This window comes from Pelmatolapia mariae, linkage group LG16_19, assembly GCF_036321145.2.
Source record: "Pelmatolapia mariae isolate MD_Pm_ZW linkage group LG16_19, Pm_UMD_F_2, whole genome shotgun sequence".
Classification (NCBI taxonomy): domain Eukaryota; kingdom Metazoa; phylum Chordata; class Actinopteri; order Cichliformes; family Cichlidae; genus Pelmatolapia; species Pelmatolapia mariae.
In genome coordinates, this window is record NC_086241.1 from 29,331,579 (window position 1) to 29,356,104 (window position 24,526).

The 24,526-nt window shown below is 38.4% G+C and overlaps 1 protein-coding gene across 2 annotated transcripts; it reads right to left on the reverse strand.

The window, feature by feature from the left end:
* Nucleotides 1-1,033: 1,033 nt before the first annotated feature.
* itm2bb (integral membrane protein 2Bb) lies at nt 1,034-23,584 on the reverse strand. 2 transcript variants are annotated; one of them, XM_063499521.1, is made up of 7 exons: nt 23,349-23,584; nt 5,902-6,033; nt 4,688-4,756; nt 3,480-3,623; nt 2,980-3,090; nt 2,128-2,278; nt 1,034-1,879 (listed from the first exon to the last, which is right to left on the reverse strand). In XM_063499521.1, the coding sequence occupies exons 1-7, from the start codon at nt 23,430-23,432 to the stop codon at nt 1,791-1,793; spliced, it is 780 nt and encodes a 259-aa protein (XP_063355591.1). In that variant the 5' UTR covers nt 23,433-23,584; the 3' UTR covers nt 1,034-1,790. The 2 variants fall into 2 exon arrangements, with proteins under 2 accessions (XP_063355591.1, XP_063355590.1); XM_063499520.1 differs by having other exon boundaries at nt 5,875-6,033.
* Between the last annotated feature and the right edge of the window lie 942 nt (nt 23,585-24,526).

The following is a 24,526-nucleotide window of genomic DNA, read 5'->3' on the forward strand; positions in this document are numbered from 1 at the left end:
GTAAAATACAAATCACTATATGTACTGTAAAAAGCAAAACAAATTTATATATTATTGGGAAAAAAAAGTAGGAACTTTGGTTGTTTAACTATTACTTAATTACTCTGGTGTAGTGAGAATAGTTATAGGAGATGTCTCTACCAGTAGGAACAAAATTTATACCCCCCTTTACATTTCTGAAAGCTGTCCAGTGGGCCTTAATTGAGTCTTTTCAGGGCCAAATCTGGCCCCTGGGCCTTATGTTTGACACCCCTGATGTAGACCCACAAACAGCATGTAGGCTCCTGTTTGAGGGCCTCAGGCTGGCACAGGTTGGTAAGAGGAAAGCAGCTCTGAAAGACCTAAACTGAATCAGTACAAGCAGACACAATTTGAAATTAGCAAACATGAGTGAAACAATAATGAAGGTTTAACACGTAAAACAGACATCAAAGAAAACTAATAGTTTTTCAGTCCAGTATTTAGAGCAGATGTAACTGTACGAACCTCAGCTTTTATGACCTGTGTGCAAACACCTCCCTGCTCCATCAAGGTGACTTTCCATCCACTGCTTTTCCCATGAGCCCCCTGAGTGAGGGCTCTCTTGATTAGTGCTTTAATCATAGACAAATTTCCACCAGGATCCTATGACACACAGGCAGAGAGCCCACTGTGACAGCTGATCTATGTTAGTTCACTGAGGTAACGACTGCATGTGATGACACCGCTGTAAACAGCATGGCCACTGACACTGTCAGTCTCATTTTTTATCATGAGTTATGATGTGTATGATGAAAACAGAAACTGTGTGGTGAACAGTACACTGACGGAAGAAATAATCTGACCTTTCATTAAAGTCAAAGAACCCATAAAAGATGTAGAGCTGATGCACTAATGTGGCACGCTAAAATATACATGTACTGCTGGTTTCAAGCAGTCTGATCCTTTGCTCAATAACAGAAAAACAGTCAAAATAATTATTAGTGTATATACACCAATTAAAAGTTTATAGGATTTTTCTGAAGCTTCTGGCACAGAAACACACAACACACCATTTATAGTTTCTACCATTTTCTTTATTCTGTAGGTCTGCTTATGTTTATAGAGATCATATACACAAATTGGTACAAGAAGAGTTATCCAAAAAAAAATAATAATTACACATTCATAAAAAGACAGACAACCCCCTGTGAAAAAGATTTTAATATAAGCGTGTTTTTATTTCTCTGAGCTCTCTTTCATCTGAATTAAAATATTGTGTTTTCGGTCAGATTACGCACACTTTAAAGCTCAGCAGCAGAAGCGTGAATTTACACTCTTATTTTAAGATCATTTTCCAGTTAAGAAAACAAGTGCAGTGTATTAACAGCTACAGCAGACAAAATACAAAAAAAAGTCTTTATGGACTGAGTGGTATAAAAGTCGCCCTGTCTTAAAATGTTATATGTGAACTGAAAGCAAGGAAATCTCATATTTACCCACGTCTATTAATGAAGAGCTTGATACTATGTTTGCAGTTAATTTGATTAAAATAATTTACTTTTGTATACTCAGCTGGCTGTAAGCTAATTTATCTCTGAAAAGGATTGCTGTATAGAAATTGGAAAATAAAACAAAAAACGCAATGCTTCACTTTTTTTTTTTTTTTTAATTTTTAGGATCACTGAATATTCACCCAACAGCATCACATTTCACCACGCTCACTCACTCAAACTACCTGAAGTAAAGGACAGGAAACAATAGACAGGTGCGGATTAAAAACACAATCTCACTGCACGCCAGTGAGAGCAGTTGTGAGGCGACGAGGCGTCTTAAGGCTCACAGATCAGGGTTTCCACCACAAACTGACTCCCAAAGTGACGAATCTTGTGGCAGTTCAGAGCCTCACGCTTCTGCATACCTGTGACGTGATCAGAGAATCTCTTATATAAACTTGTATGGCTGCATTTCGTGTCTCATGTTGCTGAAAGAGTACACAGAACTTCCAAACATTCAAATGCACAGATTACAGGTCGCAATGATTTACAATCTCTTAATGCTTGCTAAATATTTGTATGGCAGTGCATTTTGTCTTTGCCTTTCCTGTTTGGCATCTGTAGTCTTATATCTCTGTATGTTTAAACCTAAATGAAAGCCTGACATGCTTACCCAGAATCCTGTCTCTGCGCTGCAGTTTGTAGGTGTCTTTGCCTTTGCAGAGGTTGTTGATGAAATAGCCGAGCTGGTCGACGTGCTCCAGGCGCTCGGTCACCATCATCTCCTCACGGACCAGGTAAGACTGAGGCAAGTAGGTGCCAGCCTGGGCAAAGGGAGGAACCAAATGCAAATTATTTAAAGCATGGTGCAAATATGTAAGAGCTTGCGCTTTTTGTTTCTGTATTTCAATTTTTGGAGATCTCTTCATTTTCTTTGAGGAGTGCCAGATTCTGCTTAATCGTCATTAATACCGGAACCTGTATTAATAGATCCATGGCAAATATCAATTTAAAGCAGGGGGCTTGGTGGTTTCAATTCATTTATTTTCGTCCCAGCTGTTTGGAACAGTTTGAAGTGTTTTAAACGAGGAAGACGTTAAAGCATCTTCCCCGAGCATCAGTTAGGAACTAGTTTGCTTAACATGTCTGGGAAAGTATGGAATGGTAAATTTGAGCATGTAAGACAGCTATAAATCATGTCATCTAAAACCTAGATTATACTCCATAGTGGATGAAGGAACGGACAAAAGGAGACCTGATGACCGAGAAGTCATTCCTGTTAAAATTCTTTCAAGTCTCATGAGTAGTTGGTGCATTGTAATGTAAATTCTGTGGGGACAAACCTGCAGGTTAAAAGAAAAACAAAAGAAAAAAAAAAAAGGCAAACATGTAGACGTCCACACAGACCCTCACACTCACTGTCTGATGATGAAACTGTTACTTGGACCTCAGCAGATTTATGGAAATATAATCCAGGCTTAAGTCAGCACAGGAAGACAAATAGGTCTGAACCCTGCACAGTTACCTTGATATTGATGAGAAGGTCCAAAAAGTCTTTGGGAGGCATGACAATGGAGGTGTTGAGTGGGATGACATAGCACTTGTTCAGACTCAGATCCAGGTAAGCAGTCAGCCTCTGAGAAAGAAGGAATACAGTTAGAAAACAGAAAAGTAACTGGTATTTGCTTTTTTTTTTCTTTACCTAGTAACGGAATAGAAAGCTGAGTTGGTTATCTTTAAAATCTAAATGTTAAATAGCTAAATATATCTGCATACAGTTTCCCATAAAGGTGCCTATGCTGGGCGATTTGTCTCTGTGTCACATGGATGGGTAAATCATCTCAGGCTGAATTCCTACTGGCTGGTTAGCAGACACTGCATCTCTCACAACTCACATGTTCTTCCTAAAATTCTAAAGCTGTCAGAATGTTATTCCAGGTGATGTTTGGTGTACTTTGAATCCCTCTAAATGTGCAACCGTAGCTTTGCGTCAACATCACTATTTCCATCTTTTACAGTACATACCCGGCTGAAGTCGTGGACGATGTCAGCTGGGTCTCCATCTTCAAACTCGGGCACTGGCACACTGATTAGCTCCACCTGCTCTGTCTCAAACACCCGGATCGTCTCTGACATCTGACGCAGGTGGTTTGGCAGCTCCACCTCCACCTATGAACAAGTGCGTAACATTTTTAATAAGTTACAGTCACTGGTTACTCAGTGAAACGCTTTCCTTCTACCTAAACATAATTCAGAATTGTTTTTGGATCAAGTCATATTTTCTTAAAAAATACTTTTGGTACAGAAATAAAACCACATGGAGCAAAGCTTGGAGGCCTGTCAGCTCATACACTGATTTATGGCAGTGATGCGAAACTGACTAGGCTCACTTTACTAAAAGAGCCCTGCAAGCAGAGGTCAGTTAGTCACCAACTCAGGACATTAATCAGTGACTCAGTCGGTAATGATTAAATGAAAACAATAGACACACTGAACCAGTGTCACATCTACTGAACAGAAACATATAAACACAGGCCTGTGTTGCAAGAGAGTTCATCATACTCGTTGTATCTCGTCCTTATCTGGCTTCACTTACCCTCGCATCTTCAATTAGACCAACCAATCAACGCTTTGGGATTTTCAACTCGATACATAACCCAGAGTTTCACAATCTAACCACAAACCCGTTCACACATGAAAGAGCGAGGAATAAGGAATGTGCTAGAAATGATTCACAATCTTATTTAAGATCGCCAAGTACGAGGCTTAGGCTCAGATTTACAGAACAATGATTTAGATTTAAAAATGCTTGCAGCAAAAACCCCCAATTTTCCTAAAAATGTGATACCTGATGGGTATGAAGAGAAAACCAAAAGCTTTTTTCTGTCTCTAAAACCAGCTGGCCCTTCTGCTATCACTCTGGGGTCAAGAAATTGTTTGTTTGTTTTTTTTAAATAAATGAGCAAAATACTCTCCAGAGAACTGATCAGTGGGTCAGTGGGTAGTGATTTCATACCCGCTGGTCTCCAGCTTTGACATATCATGCTCCAGAGCAAATCAGGTTTCCATCTTGAATGGCCACCATATTGATGTAGTCCACTAGCAAATCAACCCCCGTTGTAACCCTGATAACCGAGGGTTAACCCTGAAGTACCTCACTGAGCTCCCAAATCCTGCTTCATAACACAGGCCTCTGATAAGGAAAAGATACTATATCCAGAGTTTTGCCATACCTCATCCTCCTCCTGGATCATGAAGTCTTCTTCGCGGTATTTGACGCCACAAAAAAATACTTGGCCCTCCTGTGGTTAAAAAAAAAAAGAAAAAGAAAGAAGGAAGGAGACAGAGATGTGACATTTTTGACAAATAAAGCGTAACAGAACATACATCTCAAATTTGAAGAAGTCTTATTCCCAGTGAGTCCTTCAGTTTCGTCTACTTCACAGCATTTTGTTATAACTAATAACATCAGTTTTTGACGTTAAAAGTTTAGTTCTCTCTGGAGAAATGCATAAAAACAGATACTACTTCTGTAGACACAAAGTTTTTCTGAATATAGAAACAGTGCATGTTCGCATTTCCTTAAGGAATGTAATGTGACATAGACATGGAGACAATTTGATTCTCTTTAAATTTAGAGAGAATTTGGATTAATAAAAATAGAAGAGGAAATTCAGCCACATCACAGCCATTTACAGAATAGTAAACAGGAAGCCTGTTCAGATCAGTGATAGGTTTATTCAGTCTTCAGCTACAAAAGATGAGCTCAAGTTGGTAAACTCAAAACAGCTTGGTCTAGTTTATGTCTAGAACTGCCACTGTACTGTAGGCGGAGCTTAACGTGACAAGAACAGCTGGCAGTGGCGTACATGCTCCGACCTGTCGCGCTGTGTCAGTTCACATTTACCTTTGCAATTTCTGATCCAAGTTTCATGCCTTTTCTTACCCATGTCATGAACAGAAATTAAATTTGAATGTTTTTTCTTCAGAAAGTGGAGCTGAAATGTGTTTAAAAGTACATATAAATTTGTACCATGTGCTTTGCTCTTCACTGTCAGTGTGAGCTGCAGGAGTACAGCTGAGCACGGCGCTTTAAATGAGGGTGGTTTTGTTCATGGAAGGAAAATAACATCCTAAATTATATGAAATTTTGCCAAGTCAGCAGTAACATACATATGGATGTTTATGTTCATCACTGTCACTGTTTTAAACAGAAAATGTGGAAACTTATATATTCCATTATGAAGTTGATAAAGTGGTGTCACCATTGGCCATTAGTTTTTAATCATAGATGATCAACTCTTCCTGAGCCACCACTGTCTGTGACATTCTGTTATAATGTTGTTAACTGCACTTCTACCTGTCTGCTTTCATATTTAACAACGCACTATTTTCTCCATGCGCTGTATGAGATACTTACCAAATCGTCCTCAGGCTCGCTACTCACCTCCATGACATAGTAGCGATACAGGTAGGCACCTCCGACCACCACTCCAGACAGCATGAGGGCCAGACCGAGGCACATGCACCAGCACCAGGCACGAGACTGGTGACGCACCAGCACAGCAGCCTCAGCGTCCTGCAGGAGAGAGCAAAGTACTGATTAGATATGATTAAGTTTAACTGCCTCCAATTATACATTCAGGGATCAGAGAGAATCCCCCAAGGATCAGTACGCATCTGGTTATTATCGTTAAATACTTGTGATGATTTTCAACACATACCTATTATTTCAAACCCTCACAAATGCATTTTCCTGAGTTTTTTCCTTTAAGTATTAAGCATTCAAAACCACCCTAGCCTTCAAGGCAGGGCCTCCTCCCAGAAAACAAATACACTGGTGAAACTGCAGCTGGTCTGGGGAGAAGCACTTTCTTAAGGATAAATACAGGGAACAAAAATGCAGTTTCATAAACCACATACTTCACAGCTGACAAATACAAATAATGACAGCAACACACTGCTGAGTACCACATATGAAAAGCTTACCATGCTGGACCTACTCAGGTAAAGTCTAAGTTCATGTAGGACAGTGCACACACCAAGTACTGAGGTTATATAAATGTACTTAATAGCACTCCACATTACATTAATGGAAAACAAAAATCGGTCGGATTCCATCCCCCGTGTTGTTAAACTACTAAGAAACAGAAACACACATTTTCAGCAGTATGGGTTGAATACTGTGCACATTTTTTGGTTTTGTTTTTTTTAAATAAATTCAAATGCACTTAGACTCAAATAAAAATCAGAACCCATCCCAACTTTCACCAGCTTTTCAGCTGGGAAAATCTCCTGAATTACGACAACTATTAAACCAGAGGCCAGGGTGTGAGATGAGAAAAGTGTGTGTGTGTGTGTGTCTGTGTAAGAAAACAAAGGCTTTCTTGAGATCAGATGAAGCAGGCTCAACATCTCTTTTCAGACTAACACAGCATCAGGGTGACTCATCATGATGCGAATCACAGAGGGGGGAAACAAACAGAGACAGAGTGAAAAAATACCTAAAAACATGAAAAGAAACGAAAACAGAGGAAATGAAAGTGTGGCTCTCAACTCGTTCTGTTATTACTTCACTGGAATCTTCAGGAAAGGGGAAACTACAATAAGATCAGATTTACATTTTCTGTTTGCTACTTGATTTGTATTTTCTTCTTCTCTCTCTGACCAGTGGGCAGTAAAAAAAAAAAAAAAAAAGAATCTGGGCAAGGTGAGGAAGCATGTTTTCTTGTTCTGGTTTCTCATCTCACTGGAATGATCTCTTCATGCTATGTTCTTTTATTAGATTTGAATCGAGTTGCAAAGGCTGGAAGAACCGATAACAAGAAGTACTGAAGCTGTCCTGGTAGCTTTAAGGCAGCAAATGTTGATTTTTTTTTTTTACCTCCGTTTTCTTTTATTTACCAGTTTCCAACCAGTTCTCTTCTTTGCTCCTGAGCAGCTATTGTACAGTGGCATTTAGAGCCCCCTTTTATTGAAGTCCAAATGTTTTAAAAGGAAGAAAACACAATCCACATTTGTGGAGAACCTTGCACGCTTTCATTTGCTGAGTAGCAATAAATGCAGGGACACTTCAAGGGGCATCTTTACCACCAACACTATAATACTGCCTTTGTGAGGATGAGAAGCTGTTATATTTGCATCAGCTGAAAGTCACGCTCTGCCAGAAGAGGCTCACGAAGCTGCTAGCGTGGCGACATTACTAAATGATATTGCATGCAAGTCCAGCTGGCATTTTTGTTTTAATAGCGATTTCTGTTTATGCCATAAAAGTTGCTTTCTCTGAACAACGTAACAAAGGAAGCTGAGATTCTAACGTGAGCTGAGAGGAGAAATGAAGATTATGGGATTATGGGCAAGTAATTCAACAGCTAAGAAAAGAACAGGGGTTTTAGCTGCAAACAAAACCTACACTGTGTACTCCAGCCGGGCACCTTCTTTTAGGATAAAAACCTCCAACACATTTGATGTTTGGCTCCACAAAATTATTACTGGGAACACGTCTGAAGTACAGCTGATCTGTTGCTTTCCTGTGAATACCATTTTCTTTTTTAAATTTCCTGTTAAGTCTGAAAATAAATTGTGCGGTTTCCGTTACAGAAACACAGATGAAAACATTTCATAATCTTTTTTTGTGGCTGTTTTGGGGGTGGGGGGGCACTGATATTACATAATTATGCTTTATGCTAATTTCCTAAATCCTTATTGGTCTAGAACTGGTTCAGTTCAACAGTATGCTGTATACAATAACACAAGAGTTGACAGGAAAATGCTTATTATTATTATATAATCAAACCCAGGGGATATTATGGTTATTAAATCATCCTGGTTAGACCAAGGTCAGGACTACATGTGTAAATTTTATAAAATGAACAAACACAGCCTTTTGTCACACTGATCATAGTTAATAATCCCTAAAATGTTAAAGGTGTTTTTTCATGTTTTAGTACTTGAACTTAACACATTTATACACTGGATAAAATTTTTTTAGGACATCCTCATCTTTTGTGGTCTGTAGATATACTGTGTCATCACAAAACCAGACTTGTCAGCATGAATTATCTCCTTTGAGAACAGCTGACTTCCAGTTTAAAACTTGTTTTTACGTTTTTGATTGGTCAGTGAAGCATTACCATGCATTTCAGCATATCGGTACACTTTTCAACTTGATAAATGTGGGACATGCCTCAGCACTTTCTGGTCAAAAGCAAGGGGGGGGGGGGGCACATTGGGTAGAGAAGAAGAGTGTTAAGAGCCTTGTCTGGTTTTTTTACAGCAGCAGCAGGGTGGCAGCTGAGAAATAGACAGTCAGCCCCTTCAGATCTACAAGTCAAAGCACAGAAAGCAGGAGAGGACTCTTAGAATGTAACATTTTTCCTGGAATGAACAGAAATAGCGATTAAAAAAAGGAACCAAAAAGCAGACGTTAGCATGAAACCAAATATGAGGACAAATAAGAGGAAGTGGGGGTGAGACCATACACACAGGCTGACAGATCAGCAACATGTTAGTATCAGATGCAGTCAGTTTAATAGAACCACTGCCTGGCAGAAAGACACCAAATTGGGAACAGTTCCTGAGGCTTTTCTCCATCAGCTGTATAGCTGGGGTCACCTCTGCTAAATAAGGGGTTTGCTCCAATCACTGACATGCCTTTTTGATTTTAAGGGTAGAAAAAAAAGTTAGCAAAACATAAAAAGCAGAAGTCTCTGTAGCAAACAGAATAAAGGAGTTCTGAGACCTTCAAGGAAGGACACATGTATTGCAGTTTAATTAAAAAGCATTGACTTTAAGGATCCTGATTCAATATCATGAAAGAGACTTAACACAAGCAAATAGCTCATTCACAGGTACTCACAGCTCTCTCTGAACAGAGCAGAAGGAAGGAAACTAAAGCAGGAAAGTGTAGAGTTGTGCTGTCCAAAACGCTGCTAGGGTGTGAATATTGGTTCCAGTGGCAAAGCTGCAATAAGTTTACTAAGGGTGAGGTTAAATAAGGACTGATGAGGACTTTCTCCCTGAAATGGTGAAATGGATGTTACTAATAACATATATGTCAGACCTGCTCTGTGGCTGAACTGCAGCTGACCATCTATGGTTGGTTCATGTCTTTAATGAAGTATGAGCTGCATGTAGTAACATACAATCTGAAAACTGCTCGCTATTCTCCAACAACAATTTAATGCACAGACCATCAAGCACAACGAGGAAGCACCAGTAGCAAGTTCACCAAGTAAAAACATTTTCAAATTTCAAGACAAAGTTTGTATCAGGACCTCTGCTGTGAAGCACTGCTATGTGTTTTTCCAGTTTTACAACCATCTCTTAAAGTCTCACCAACAACAAGACCTAACAGGCCTTCAGACCAACGTTTCATAATTCCAACACACGCACCCTCATTATACCACTCCTATGTCAACACAGGAAAGCATGCTGACGTCATGAGAACAATATGTACAGTCAAAAACTCTCAACTCAACACTCAAAATTTCAAAATTTGAGGTTAATGTAATCAGATTACATTTTTCAGTACCTGTACACGTTTCTACAGTAATATAACTCGCAATCGCTTTGAAATCTCTTTGGGCTGGATTTCGACTTTCCTTTGTGTTGCCATTTTTGTGTTCTTGTGCAAACACTAAAAGAAAGATTGTGTTTCCTCATTAGGACAGGAATATGTGTTGCAGTGTGGTTTATATTGTTAATTGGTAATTATGTACCAAGTCATTTATAGAGTAATGCAAAAGCAATGCAACAGTAATGCAATAGTAGTGCAATAAGTTACTTTCTCTGGTAAGTAATTAATGGACATACAGCCTTACTTTTGAGAAAAGTAATGAGCATTGTGTAATACACTACACAATATGGCACTCTTTTTGAGGAACAAACCCAACACTGGTGGCCACAGAAATCCCAGGTTTGAGCTGCTGCTGTGAGGATGAAGGCTGCTGGTTCACACTGTGCTGAAGTGTCCTCTGGGCTTCATTCACAACACCACAGGGATCAATGACAGTCTTTGTGTGTGTCAGTGTGTGTCTTTGAGATGAACCTACGGGCTGACCACACTAAACCCACCACAACAAACAAACATTTTCCAGTTAATTATGTCTGTGGATTCACATGGTAAGAGCTATTAATCTCTGTGTGAAGAACTTTAGAGTCATTGTGGCCACAAACCCCCCCCCCTCCCAAAAAAACTAAATAAACAAACCCTGTTAATTTTCCAGTGTTAAGATATGTTTTTTGAATTAATGTTGACAGCCAGGAAAAATAAATGATGTTTGTGCTCAGTGGTCAACAAGTAGTGGAAATCCTACAGAAAAGCTTTAGAGTGTTGCTTATTTGTTGAATGTAAAAGACGATCAAGTTTCCAGAAACAAATCTGAGAAGTGCTTTCTGCCTTTCACGCCTTGATGTAACATAAGACATGAAGTGAATTAAATTAGGGGATCAATGTTGACATTTATGCTTAGCATAAAGATATTAAATGTATGACAGTATAAAGATGAGGAGGAAAAGCTCATTTGAGAAGCTAGAATTCACTGAAAAGCAAAAGTACTTTTGCTTTGAAAGCAACTTCATGATTAAATGTAAACCACTGGCAGTCATGTGTGTGTATGTTCAATTCATTATGGTACGAATTCAGGAATATTTTAGTTATACATATATTCCATTTCTGTCAGGCTTTGGTTACCTATTAATGCAGTTCTTTGTCTTTTGCAGGCATACTGAAAGCTTTAACACTTTTTAGTTCACCTCAACAAATATGTTTTATGTTCTGTATTGTGGCATTTTCCTTGTCAATAATCAATATGCAAATAAAGTACTATTTAGAGCTCCTTGTGATCCTAAGCACGATTCAGTCTTTCAGTAAATGTCTTAAGCGGATAATGCTGTCCATAAGCATCAGGCTACCTGAGGACGGCTTGTGTTTCCATCTCTGTGGATACAGGTGAGTATCATTGTCCAAGGCGGGTTTTATTTCAGTCTACACATGAAACTTTATCTTCACCTCTGAGCTACATAGTGTGTCTGTGAAGGCAGTAACTGGGTTACGTTAGGTCGTAGAAAGAGTTTAAGGAATTTAAAAGAAAGCAGCAAATCTTTGTGTTTAAAAAGCCAAAGGCAGCAAGTGTGTCACACTGGCTTAAAGGAAAAAAACAAACAAAAAGAAACACTGCAGAATAAGAGCACTCATGTCCAACATAAAGAAATTAAAAGAATGTGGATTTTCTAATGGAAATAGATCTAAAAGTAGTTCTTGGTGTACTTACAGAAGAATTTAAGGGAAGGGCTGAAATCTGTTTGACAGAAATCCTATTAGGGGCTTCATGAAGTGTATTACAGGTGGTTAAATGTTGATCCTCCACCACACAAAGTATTTATAAGTATGTAAACATACATTAGGACATAGTTATGTGTCACAGATATAATACTAACAGCATCATGGTGTGAGGCAACCCTACACTTTTTCACTACGTTAAGCAGTGGCTGTGCACACCATTCAGTTAGTGTGCACCATGTAAATGTGCATGGGCTTCATAGCTGCTGACATATATATGTGCCTGCTTAGTTAATCCTCCCTCTTCTTGAGTTTTAGTGGTCGGCAGCATCCTGTGGGAGGCAGCTAAAGCTCTCTGGCTAAGTCTCCAACTGACTGATTAGACTGTAATCCTTTTCAAGCAGCCCACATGTCTGAGACACCAACCAGAGAACAAACAAGCAGAGAGCAACTGAGGAAAGGTTAGGTCTGTAATCCAAATCTGTAATTAGGTTTACTGATGAATGTGAAGGTGGAAGCAAATTTTTTACTGGCACATGTGGAATAGCTCCTTCTCAAAACTGAGAGAAAACATTATTTTCATTAGATTCTTTGCTGAAAGACGTGATAGACGGAAAAGAAAATCAATATTACGTAAAAAGGAGACCTTTTAAATCTCAACAGACTACTAATGATAATGATAATGATTTCTTCCATATAGAGCTGGGCGATATAAGATTTTTTCATATCACGATATGTTTTTTTCATTTCAGGCGATAACGATATATATCACGATATAAGCCAAATAACTATATTTGTAAGATTTAAATGTGCCGTTGCTCACAAGTAAAATGTGAAATAATTAGCAGCTTGTTTTAATTAAAATATTTATTTCCCATAATAAGTTCAACAGGGTAGATGTACTTAAGGAACATGAGACTTCAGTTTCAGATAAATAAAGGCAAATATTGCAAACTACACAAAAGGCAGCCGCTAAAGTGTTTAAGTTTCAAAATAGAACAAACAAAACAGACTAATAAATTGTCAATTCCACTTAGAAACAAAATATTAATTCTAAAAATAAATCTTAGTTTGTTTTACAGAAGAACAGACAAAATTGACTAACTTTTGTCAATATCAAATAAACTGAGAACTAAAAGGAAATTCTCAATCTCTCCTTGTTGTATAGCTTAGCTTTTCAAACAGTTTTAACAGTGACTTTAGTCTGACAAAAGCCGAATGACGAATTAGCGCTTTCAGTCAGAGATTGAGCATGCACCGGTTTATTGTATTTCCAGACTTGCTTTCGGCACAATTTACAGTGCGCGCTACTCTGTTTTTTGTCAGACTTGAAATAGCCGAAATACCTTCACACTACGGAACTTCTATGGCCCTTCCGTTCGACAATCTCTCCGGCATTGGAACCATCATCGGTTTTTTTCTTCGGTAACCTTCGCTCACGCTCTCGGTTGATTTTTCTCTAGTCGGCAAACTCATTTCCTTCATTACCCGGGCAGCCCGGCTGCAAAAACAAATACACATGTGCGCCTTGGCACTTGTGCTGTACATAACAAGTCACGTGACGTGACGCTGCGGCTGTGATTGGTTCGGCTCTGCGCTACTTAATTTGGATTGGCTGTTCTTTTTTTTCTTTTTTTTAAGAGGACAAGAGAGATGAGGCCTATCGCAATAGTTTAATTTTTCTATCGAGAAAAAGTTATTTCGCAATACATATCGTTATCGTTCTATCGCCCAGCTCTACTTCCATAGCTGATTATACTGTCGTCAAACAGGGCAGGGAGGTTCACCAGGTTTCATGCTGAAATTAGGAATCAAAGCACAGCAAGTATGTACATGAAGCTCTTAACCTAAATACTGCAATAAAGTTTTGCTTCAAAATGCCCACAACGTCAACAAGATACAACCACAGGTTCCCTTGAGCATCTGCATAAACAGCAGGTGTAAGCATGTATCTGCTCCGACTCAGCCTCTATAAAACCACATACACTCAAAGTATATGACACCCAAACTGTGAGGCTCGGCAGATACAACTGCTCAAACATTTAAAACTGAATTAATAAGATAAGAAGAACTTTATTTATCCCGAGGGAAATTCTGTTGCAATTCAAAGGCTCCTCCAAATGTATGGGCTCAAAATGTGGTCATAAATATTTTGTACTTGTAAATCAGTTTTGTATGTGTAAAAAGAATTTGTGTGTGCGTAAAAAAGATTTGTATGTGTAAAAAAGATTTGTGTGTGCGTAAAAAAAATTTGTATGTGTAAAAAAGATTTGTGTGTGCGTAAAAAAGATTTGTATGTGCGTAAAAAAGATTTGTATGTGCGTAAAAAAGATTTGTATGTGTAAAAAAGATTTGTGTGTGTGTAAAAAAAAAGATTTGTGTGTGGACTTAGCCAAAAAACCCCTGCAAGTTACAAGTACGGATTTTGACCCTATTTTTCTTCCTTTCATTTGATTGGTCAATGTCATGTCAATCACAAATGTAACAATCCAATCAGAGAACAGATGGGTTTGGCTGTCGGAGGGGCACTTTTTTTGAACTGCAGGTCTTTGAAGGGAATAAATGCCCTTTTACATGCCAACCCAGCGTTTTCCTTCATCACCAGGAAGGAAAACAGTCTGTGGTCGTCTGAGTTTGGTGATGTTTGTGTCACAGGTCTATGTGCTTAATACAGGGACTTCCACAGCCTTTTCAACAGCGCTGCGGACCGAGGGGGGGGCAGTGTTTTGGAAATGACAGTCTCCATTACAAAGCTTTCTTCGTTATGAATTAGCATACATGTTTTTATTGAACATTTGAAGAACTAGCAAAAAAACCCGAAACTCTTGTAGAGGACATAAAGTCAGAGATAGAAACGACAAGGAGCAGGTGCATCTAGTACAGGTAGAGCTGCTGCAAAAACCCACAGAGCCCAGCAGCCAGCGCAACAAATTCTGGATCCTTTGCTTTTAGTTAGCATTAGCAGCACATCCTGTGTCCGATGTGAAAGGACTTTTATGCTGCGCACTGTGACTCACAGCAATGGTCCCGGGTCAGCCCTGACTTTGTGTTAAACTAATCCTAAAGTAATGATGGTATTTCTAACCACTGACATACCACAACTTTATCCTTTCAACAGCTGCTGAAAGTTAGGGGACCTAGCTGCTATCGGATATTTATATAGAGATCCTCCAGCTTCAAACTGTATTACCCTTCAAGGACCTGCAGTTCAAAAAAGTGCCCCTCCGACAGGCAAACCCATCTGTCCTCTGATTGGATTGTTACATTTGTGATTGACATGACATTGACCAATCAGATGAAAGGAAGAAAAACGGGGTCAAAATCCGTACTTGTAACTTGCAGGGGTTTTTTGGCTAAGTCCACACACAAATCTGTTTTACACACATACAAATCTTTTTTACGCACACACAAATCTTTTTTACGCACACACAAATCTTTTTTACACATACAAATCTTTTTTACACATACAAATCTTTTTTACGCACACACAAATTCTTTTTACACATACAAAACTGATTTACAAGTACAAAATATTTATGACCACATTTTGAGCCCATACAAATGCGGCCGACAAATGTGTCCTTCATTTCCCTGGATTTGAAGGATGGGTTGGGGGTATCCTTCGTGGCCCAACCTACCCCAGAATTCACAGCGTGGCCCGGCCAATTCCAGGTTCCAACAATGGCGGCAGCTACTTAGTTTTAATATTACTCTTTCTGGGTCACAAAATTTTCAAGATATTTTCGGGTGACAATGTAGCTGTAAAAACTTCAAATATCTGCTCGATTTATCAAGACATCACATATTTGCAAAAGTGCTCTGCCGTTTTCAGACCCTGCGCAGTCTTTCGCTACTGTTTTATTTGTTCCTGAGTAAATCGGTGCGGCTGATATTAAAGTTACAGCTGAATCGATGTTACAAAGAAAACTGATTAAACAGAAGTGTGAGGTGGTCGAGAATTTACTCCAACGTCATGTTATATTTTAGGAAGCAAGGAGCAAACAGCTGAGTTTACTAAACTCCACGTCCACACGTATTTTTGAAAACAGAGATTAAAAAAAAAAAAAAATCCCGTCCACACGTGCAGTTTTGAATTTTTTTTAAAATCTCAGTACGCATGTAAACGCCAAAAACGAAGTCAAACACTGTCAAGAACATTCCAAATCCTAACCGTGTAGAAATGTTGGCCAATCAGAAGTCTAGAAACCTGGAAGGAAAAGAGTAAACAAGATTTTAACCTTAAGTACTTCTGAAAAGTTTTTGGGGTTTCTGGGAAGGCTGCTAATTTTGTGTTACTTTTAAAGTGCCTCGCTGTTTTCGCAATTTTGCAACTTTGCATGCTGTTTTTTGTTTTTTGTTTTTTAAACAGCGCAATGTGTTCTGCGTTCCTGATTGGCTGTAGACCATTGTCAATCAATCTCGTGCTGTGTCTCCTGTACAGTACAGAATGCGTTCAGCTTGTCAAATTTACATAGATTTTTGATCGCTAGCAGTGTGACTCTGAAGTGCTGTACTGTTTGTTTGTAAGTTTTCTCCCAAACAAACACAACAATGTCAACGAAACGTTTTGCACCCTCTAAGGCACCTGCGGGTTCCTTTGGTTTCATTCTATAATACTGGACTTTATTTTCTACGAAGGTTTGAACTTTGAGAGTGTTTAAACAAGAGAGAAAAGTGTGAAAATGTTCATGTCTGTCTGAGAAAAGTGTATAAAGCGTATAGTGAGGGGTTTTACAGTCTTAAAACATCTCTAATAATTGTAAAAAATAAAGTTGGCTACTTCGCAGATTTCACCTATCGCGGGTTATTTTTGGAACGTAACTACCGCGATAAATGAGGGACCGCTGTATGCTTCTCTTATCTGTACTTCAGCTTAGACACTTTATCAGCTGACACGCACAGGCCAAAGTTCAACCTTATCCTCTTTTTCACTCATCACAGAATGAGAGGATGAAGTCGCACACTGAGATGGTTTTGACACTTTTGCAATATGCATAGTTTGTAGACTCACTTCTTCTATTTGACACATCAAACTTATTATCAAACGCAGCTGCAGAAGCCATTTTGTATCAGTCAGTACACAGAAGGTTGCACGACGTTGGTCCCTGGAACTTGCTCATTTATAAATAAATGAGGGAGTGGTTCGGCTGCTTTGTCCTGATTGTTACTTTTTAAAAATGTATTTATTTAAATTTAACCTGACTTGAAGACAAAAGTGATTTCTCATCACTACATAAAAGTCTCTTGGTAGCTAGCTGTGTTTTACTTATTTAAAAAATATAATTTAAGTTGTGCAAACTTTTTCTCAACATATAATTGAAAGTAAAAAAAAAAAGCCCATCAAGTCAGAAGAACAAAACATTTATATTTAAGCATGAAATTAAACACTAGACTCTTCTGAGACTGAAATTTTCAGCGCAGCGGTTTCCTCCTGTGATGTTCTACACTCAGCTCGACACGGCTGGAGTTGATTTGAGGACAGAGATGTGAAAGCTGATCTATAATAAGCACCACCCGCAACTGCTGTAGCACTACAGCCTGATTCAAACGCTGCCGCTCACCGACTGTGAGGTAAGCACAGGTGCTCCTCCATCCAAAGTTAAGCTGAGGTGACTGGAGGTTATTTGCCTTACCATCTAAGCAGTGTTTGTCATTTAAAACCAAATGATCATATATTGGCCTTGTTTTTCTAATCTTGACATTAAGTACTAATAATGTGTTTGTTGTGTAAATGTGCCTTACAAGTGCAAAACTGCACTGTCTCAATGACAATATCTTAATGTAATCAAAATCTTGTAGTGTGCTGTTGAAGCACTTGGTCAATAAAACTGATAATTTAATAAATAGAAAATTTATAAAGAGAAAATATCTAACTGAAGAGCGCTCTAAATTTGCACAAAGCGGCAATTTTATAAAGCAGATAAAATAGTACATTTATTAACACTTGAAATAAACAATAAGTGGACAAAAAGCATAAAGATTTTACTAAATTTGCAATAATTATTCTGCCGACTTGTAAGTCAAATAACTGTTTTAAACATTTTAATTTGGGGGGTGGGGAATCTAATCTGTTGGCTAAAGCTGAATTTACCATGTCAGACTCAGAAATATTATGACAGATTATTTTCTGTGATTATTTTTTGTGCATTAAATAATAGGATAAATTGACTGCACGAGAGGTTTTTCACTGGACATGAACAAAGTTCTGGTTTTGGACACAGGACGCTACAGCTGGTAATAATACTTGCTGAGTTTCCTAATGTGTTTACGGTCACCTGCAAATTATATGCAAGGTTGCTACTTAAGAGCACTGCTCATGCAAATATTGACACACATACTGTTCTTGTTTCCAGGTACTTCCAGGTATATTTGCATCTCAAGTCATGAATAAGTAAAACAGATAAAACACACACACTGACATCGTTCTATACCAAATGTACACACAGTGGCTACACAGCAGCTGTCTCTTATATAGCAACTAGGAACAACACCGAAAGTATAAAGGTGCAAGTCCAGCACTATGACTGTGCATGGCTCACAGCCATCCTGTATAAAAGAAAGACTGTAAACACAATCAGGCAGGCAATATAAAGGGCTGAAAAGCCACATCACAAACAGCACACTGCTCTGTAGGTGCGGGCATGGCCTTCAGTTCAACTGCTGTGCAAGGATGTTTCTGTCAGACCTTAACAGGTTAAACAATCCCCAATAATCCTGAGTGTGTTTCATACTAACGACAGTCACTGAGACAACTATAGAGGGAAAAATAGGTCAAGCTAAATATTTAGGCTAAGCATATCTTCGTGCTTAGTTTAGCTGTCCCTGAATACACCACAAGTGCTCAAACAGCGTCTGTGGAGCCAAACAGGCTTGCAAATTTGTTCCTGTTATACATGAACCTCTATGTGTTTCATTCACATGGCTTTTTGCTGTCTGGTAATATATACCAAGTCACTTTAAAAAAAATCCCATCTATTTACTCAGAGCAGATACATAATCAAGCACCTTTAATTCATTTGCAACCAATCTTAGAGATATTTGTATTTGATGCAAACACAGTATCCATCATAAAACATGCTGATAACTGTTATTCAGTTTATCTAAATAATACTACAAAATGTCAAGTTTACAAAAGCTCAATATGCTGTTTTTCTGCACATAACTGAGCTAAAATATAAGAAGAATGAAAATGAAAGGAAAGTCAGACAAGAGTTTATCAGACAGACAGTGACTCAAAGAGAGTTAAGAGGAACCAAACAAAAAGAGAAACTATCAAAATTCATAATGGCTTTTCTTGTAAATGTACAACAGTAGCAGATATACTAAACACATTTAGCAGCACATCTAACAACAAAACACTGCAGAAATGTCAGCAGCAATCATCATAGGATCTTTCAGACAGAGTAACTAAAGCTAGACAATTTACTGGATGTTAATTGTAATCCAAATTTAGCTTTCATCAATTGTAGTCACTGTTTAGTTCAGCTAGAGTCAAGATGATGCAAATACAGCCTTTAATTAACAAGATCTATTCACAAGTAGTAAAAATTGGAAAAATGTTCTGTAGTCAAGTTTGTGATTATCAGCAGTTGCAGGTGCTGGATTTTTAACTGGATTGCTGTGGATCTCTCACCCACTCAGCCTCCAGCGGCAAGCAATCAAAGTTTTGGTTAGCTATTGGATCTCTATCATTCCCTGTGAAACAAGTCTTCCAAAGTTCAACAGTCTGCTGTGGTCTGGACCGCTCTTTGCCCCTGCAGACATTCTTTTGTTTAGTCTACCAACCAACAAGGAGCAAGTGGCTGATCTTATGAGACCTCCTGCCATACATAGTAATCATGTGGCATTCTCCCCAATCAGTAATGATTAATAACTGATTAATCCAAACATCCAAGGAAAATTCACAGCTATAACAGGAGGCAGGAATGACCAAAACGTCTGATGAGGGCAGAATGGGATGGCTTACAGACAAACTCACGGTCTGCAGCCTGTCAGACCACAAGACTCATGGCACATTCAAGTGTCTGCCATCAGGCCACCTTGTATCAGCAAGACTTGGCTCATCCCGCACTTTAAAGCATCCTAGCTCCTATTTTTGCATCATAACTCATCTGTTGTTTACTAATCAGCACATATGGCAGTAAACCAGCAAGCTGCTACATTTACAAGATTTGCAGCTCACTGAACTACAACAGTGTCTGTGTTCACATGAGCAATGAGGAAATGAAGATCCTTTGCAGCAGTAAAACAAACAGGAGCCAAGACCTCAACAGATTGACTATTTTTTATAATCAAATAACCTCCCCAACACACACAAACACAACTAGCAAAAACATAAAACATTTGCTAGTTCCTGTTTGGTCCTGTGCGGTCTGACCAGTAGAGCAGATTCCTCCCTCAGGAAACAGAGCAGCAGGAAAATTTCCATGAAGGCAAAATAGATGACGGTGTGATAAGCTTAAGCCTGCTCCATGGGGGAATTTTTTTTTTTTTTTTTTTTTAGAATTCTTTGATTTTTAAATATGTTAGAAAACACTTTCCAACATATTTCCTTGACTGCGGAATGAGGTATGGGCATGGTTAATGGTTTTAATGGTATTTTTAATGGTAATGCTTATCAGTCCATTACTTTAATGGTATTTTTATCAGTACTTTCTGAAGAAGAAATTAATCAAATTAAAAACAGAACTGAATTTACATCACATCATGATTTTTTCCAAACTATTTTCTAAACTAAGGCTAATGTACTGTATTAGCATACTGTTCCTTTCAGCAATTTTTACACATAAACAAAACAAAGTTCAACACGTTTAATGAGAGATTAGAGAACCAGAGGAGCTATTAAAGACTTAATAGTCTTTCACTTATTCAGCTAATATTCATCCACCTATGACCACTACTCAGGGGTACTTAAATCAGATTAGATATGATCCAGTGCTCTCTCACTGCTACAGACAGGACTGGCTTCTCGTGCTGGGTGCGGGCAATAAATAAACTTCCCGTTCCATCTCTGCTCCTGTCCACTTCTGTTGGTGGTTTAGGATAAATGGATTTTTTCTAGTTGCGATTAATTTAAATCAGCTAACCGTCTGTTAAAGCAGCTGCTGACTTATAGCTTTAGCCTGACATTGCAACGTTTGATAACCACTTTTATCAGTTTTCGGATCCTGTTGAGCAACAAGACACACGCCTCGTTCCTTGACTGTAGAATGATTTTTTTCTTTTTTGTTTTGAGGGCATGTTAATACATTTGAAAACAGATCTGATACGGTACAGGATTTTAAATCGCGTCTTAGAAATTTAGTAAAGCATCCTCATTTATGGAGAACTTGTTGACTTTGCCAATGATAAATCAATCATTACTCCCTATCAGAAATGTCTGTTCTTCCACATGAGCACCGGACTTCCTCAACATCTTTATCCTGTTTTGTTTTGATTTCCTCAGTTTGAGATATATTGCTTTATACAGCCACTTTATTATATATTTGCCACTTTTTGACATTTTTGACATTTTATTTAAATGTTAACTTTTTTAAAACTTGCATTGTATTTTATTGCATTAGACTTTTACTTATTTAGCGCCTTCACTTTAGTTTTCTGAACTCTTTTGAACTCTTTGGTTTACAGGTTGAGTTAAATTTTTGGCAGTTGTAACAAAGAAATTTTCAGACTTTTGGGACAATAATGCACTTCTTATCCTATCCAGACTTTGTTAATTTAAATTAAATTAGAGGATAGGGGCTGATATCTAACTCTAAAAAAACCAGAGGATACAATCTACTTTAAAAAAGGTTCATTAAAGGATTTCAAAGGATTACATTTCAAAGAAATGCTACTGAACCCCACGCACGAGACACATGGCACAAAGTCCTCATTTGCTCTCTCCACAAGTGATAGAAAATCCCCCAAAACACAACCCCAAACTAAGTGCAGAATCACCTCTTTTCTACTTCAATCCCCCTGAAGGAGCACATTAAGCTCTGATTATCAAGATTAAAAAGATAAAAGTCTGTGACACTGATGCTCAAGAGGGGGGGGGGCAGCCCTGTCACCTTCATACAGTCTAATCCCACAATAACCATGCAGGCAGACTGTGTGAAAGTTTCCAGATAAGGCAGAACTCTCACCACAATGAGTCAAGATAAGATATTCTCACAGCTGCTCATCGAGAATTACACTTTGTGGTTTGTCACTCAGCACACATCTTTGAAACTACAAGCAGCTGTTTGCGTTTGCAACTGCAACATGTAGCACGGTTTACATCGCAGCGCTCTCTGCATACAGAGAGAGCCCAGAGGTCCTCCGTCAGAGTGAAACAGAAACAACAGGCAGCTCCTTTTACAACAGGGTGGAGGCCAGCGGGAAGATCTTCTTGTAGACTTTACCGTCTGAGAGGCAACACGCCTCAGCAGCCCACACATTCAACTCCACAAGTCAGCTCGAAAGCAGCTGAATAATACAACAAGCTCCTTCGCAGGTTGAGATCACACAGCAGTCACAGCCACTCTGCAACTCCAAAACTGTCATTTAGTTGCACTTTTCTAGTGAATGTTGTGTGAAATGCACTGCAGTGTCACCATACTGCACAGCACTCCTTTGGGTTTTTTTGCTTCTTTTTTTTTGGGGGGGGGGGGGGGGGGGGATTTCTAACTTTTGAATGACATTTCTAGGACACTCTACATACACACCTTTCAGACCACAGAGGATGGCGAAGTGACAGACTCCCATGCCTTCCTGTGAAGCCTTTCCTTCCTAAGCCGTCATTAATTGCTGAGAGGTGCAGATTAAAAATAAATACATTTGCATGGACTTTTGAGTTTAGTGATGGGGAAGTTCCCACCTACTATGCTTTCTCTTTTTTGAGAGTGGCACTTTTCACCAAGAGGCAATAACATAACATCTGCATTTTCTGTTGTGTTTTTTTCCCCCTCAGCACATGTTCACGTCCTTGAAGTTTGAGGCGAACTGATTGCAAAAAAAGGAGGAATAACTGGTGAGAACACTGACAACTCCTGTAATACGAAACCAGATTAAAACCCATCTTAAAATTTGTCAGGTAAAAATCTACACGTGATTTTGGTGTTTAAAAACCCACCAAAATCAAATTCTGTTTATTGACTGATCGGTTTGGAAACTGCACGCTTTAACCAGCTGGTTTACTTGCTGACCTCTAAAACGACATGAAAAGTCAGGCAAAGCTCGTTCCTGCACTTTAGAGCCCATAAACTTACATTTATGTTTTCAGGGTATTGCCAGACCAACTTAAAAGGTGTAAATATTCTATTTATGTGCATTTAGTCGGTGTATAAAATAGATTTAAAAAATGGAAACAAGTAGAAAATACCGGAAACATCAAGAGTATCAAAGGTGAAAAAAACAAACGCCACATGAGGAAGTAACGTCCACCGAACTCTGAATTATTTGACGTTAGTATTTTAAAAACATATTGTATGATTTTAAAATGTATTATTTAAAACTGTTCAAAGAGTGGGGAAACTGAAATATATCAGGAGCCCTGTTAAACAACAGTATTGTGTCTCTACGCATTTATGCTTAACTGCGCCTTTCCCCCCACCGAGAACCTAGTTTGCTGTTAGCCATTTTCTACTCACTTTGTCCTCCTCGGGAATAAGAGTTTCGGCGTCCTTCTTCACATCTTTCTGTGCCAGAGCCGTGTTAAATGATACCTTGACCATCTTGGAACAAGTGGCGACAATCTCCGAGTGAAAGGGGGAAAAAAGCAAAACGACAGAAAGCAAACAACAGCAAAGAGAATTTGCTCCGAAGTAAAAATAAGTCCCACTTCTCTCCCGGCCAAGTCTGATCTGTTGTTGTGATAAGAGCGACGTAAAGCTAGACTTAGAGTCGCCGCGCTTCCGGCTTTAAAAAAAAGAAGAAAAAAAAAGCATAGCCACGACGATTAGTCTGAGACGTTCCGACATTTGACTGAAATACGAAGCAAAATGGCACAATCCAAGCTTAAAACTTAGCTTAAAAGCAACATCAATGTGAAATTATGTAATTATCTGTATCTACGTGCTTTATTATACCTTATTATACTTGCTTTTATTATGCTTTATTTTATAGCCTCTTCTATGTACGACATGTATTTCAAAACGATTTACAATATCCCGAGAAGCACAGGCAATGGGAATGCAGGATAAACAACAAATAAAACAATGCAGAAAACAATAAACGAAAAACTCAGTTAACATATTTAATACTACACCTACTTAAAAGAACATATAAATGACTGTTAAATAATAAAATAGATAAATAATACAAAAAAGACAAGTAACAGTCTAAAATGTTTTATTTAAATATAGAACATTAAAACTGTGCAAATATTATGAAAGTGATTAGATCACGACTGTTGCTCCTAGAGCTGTCAATAAATATTATATAATTTACTTCCGAAATGTAATGGAACACATACACTAAACTCAAGACTTTATTACTATGACTATAATTATATAATTTATAGAGTTTATTACTTTGCTGGGATGTATTTACATAACCAATCCATCAACACCAAAGGGTGGGGGGTGGGGGACAATCCGAGCTACACACACACTGATTAATACGGTAAAAGTAAGGCAGGGGCGTCAAATATAAGCCCCAGGGACCAGAATCAGTTGCCAAATACTCTCCAATTTGACCCCTGGGACAACTTTTTAAACTGTATTTTCACAGGTTTTATGAGTTTTTTCTTTCAATTAAAAAAAATGTTCTGTTTTTATAAGTAAAAGACCATCTGTGCCATAAGCTAATAGAACTTTTTCTTTATTAA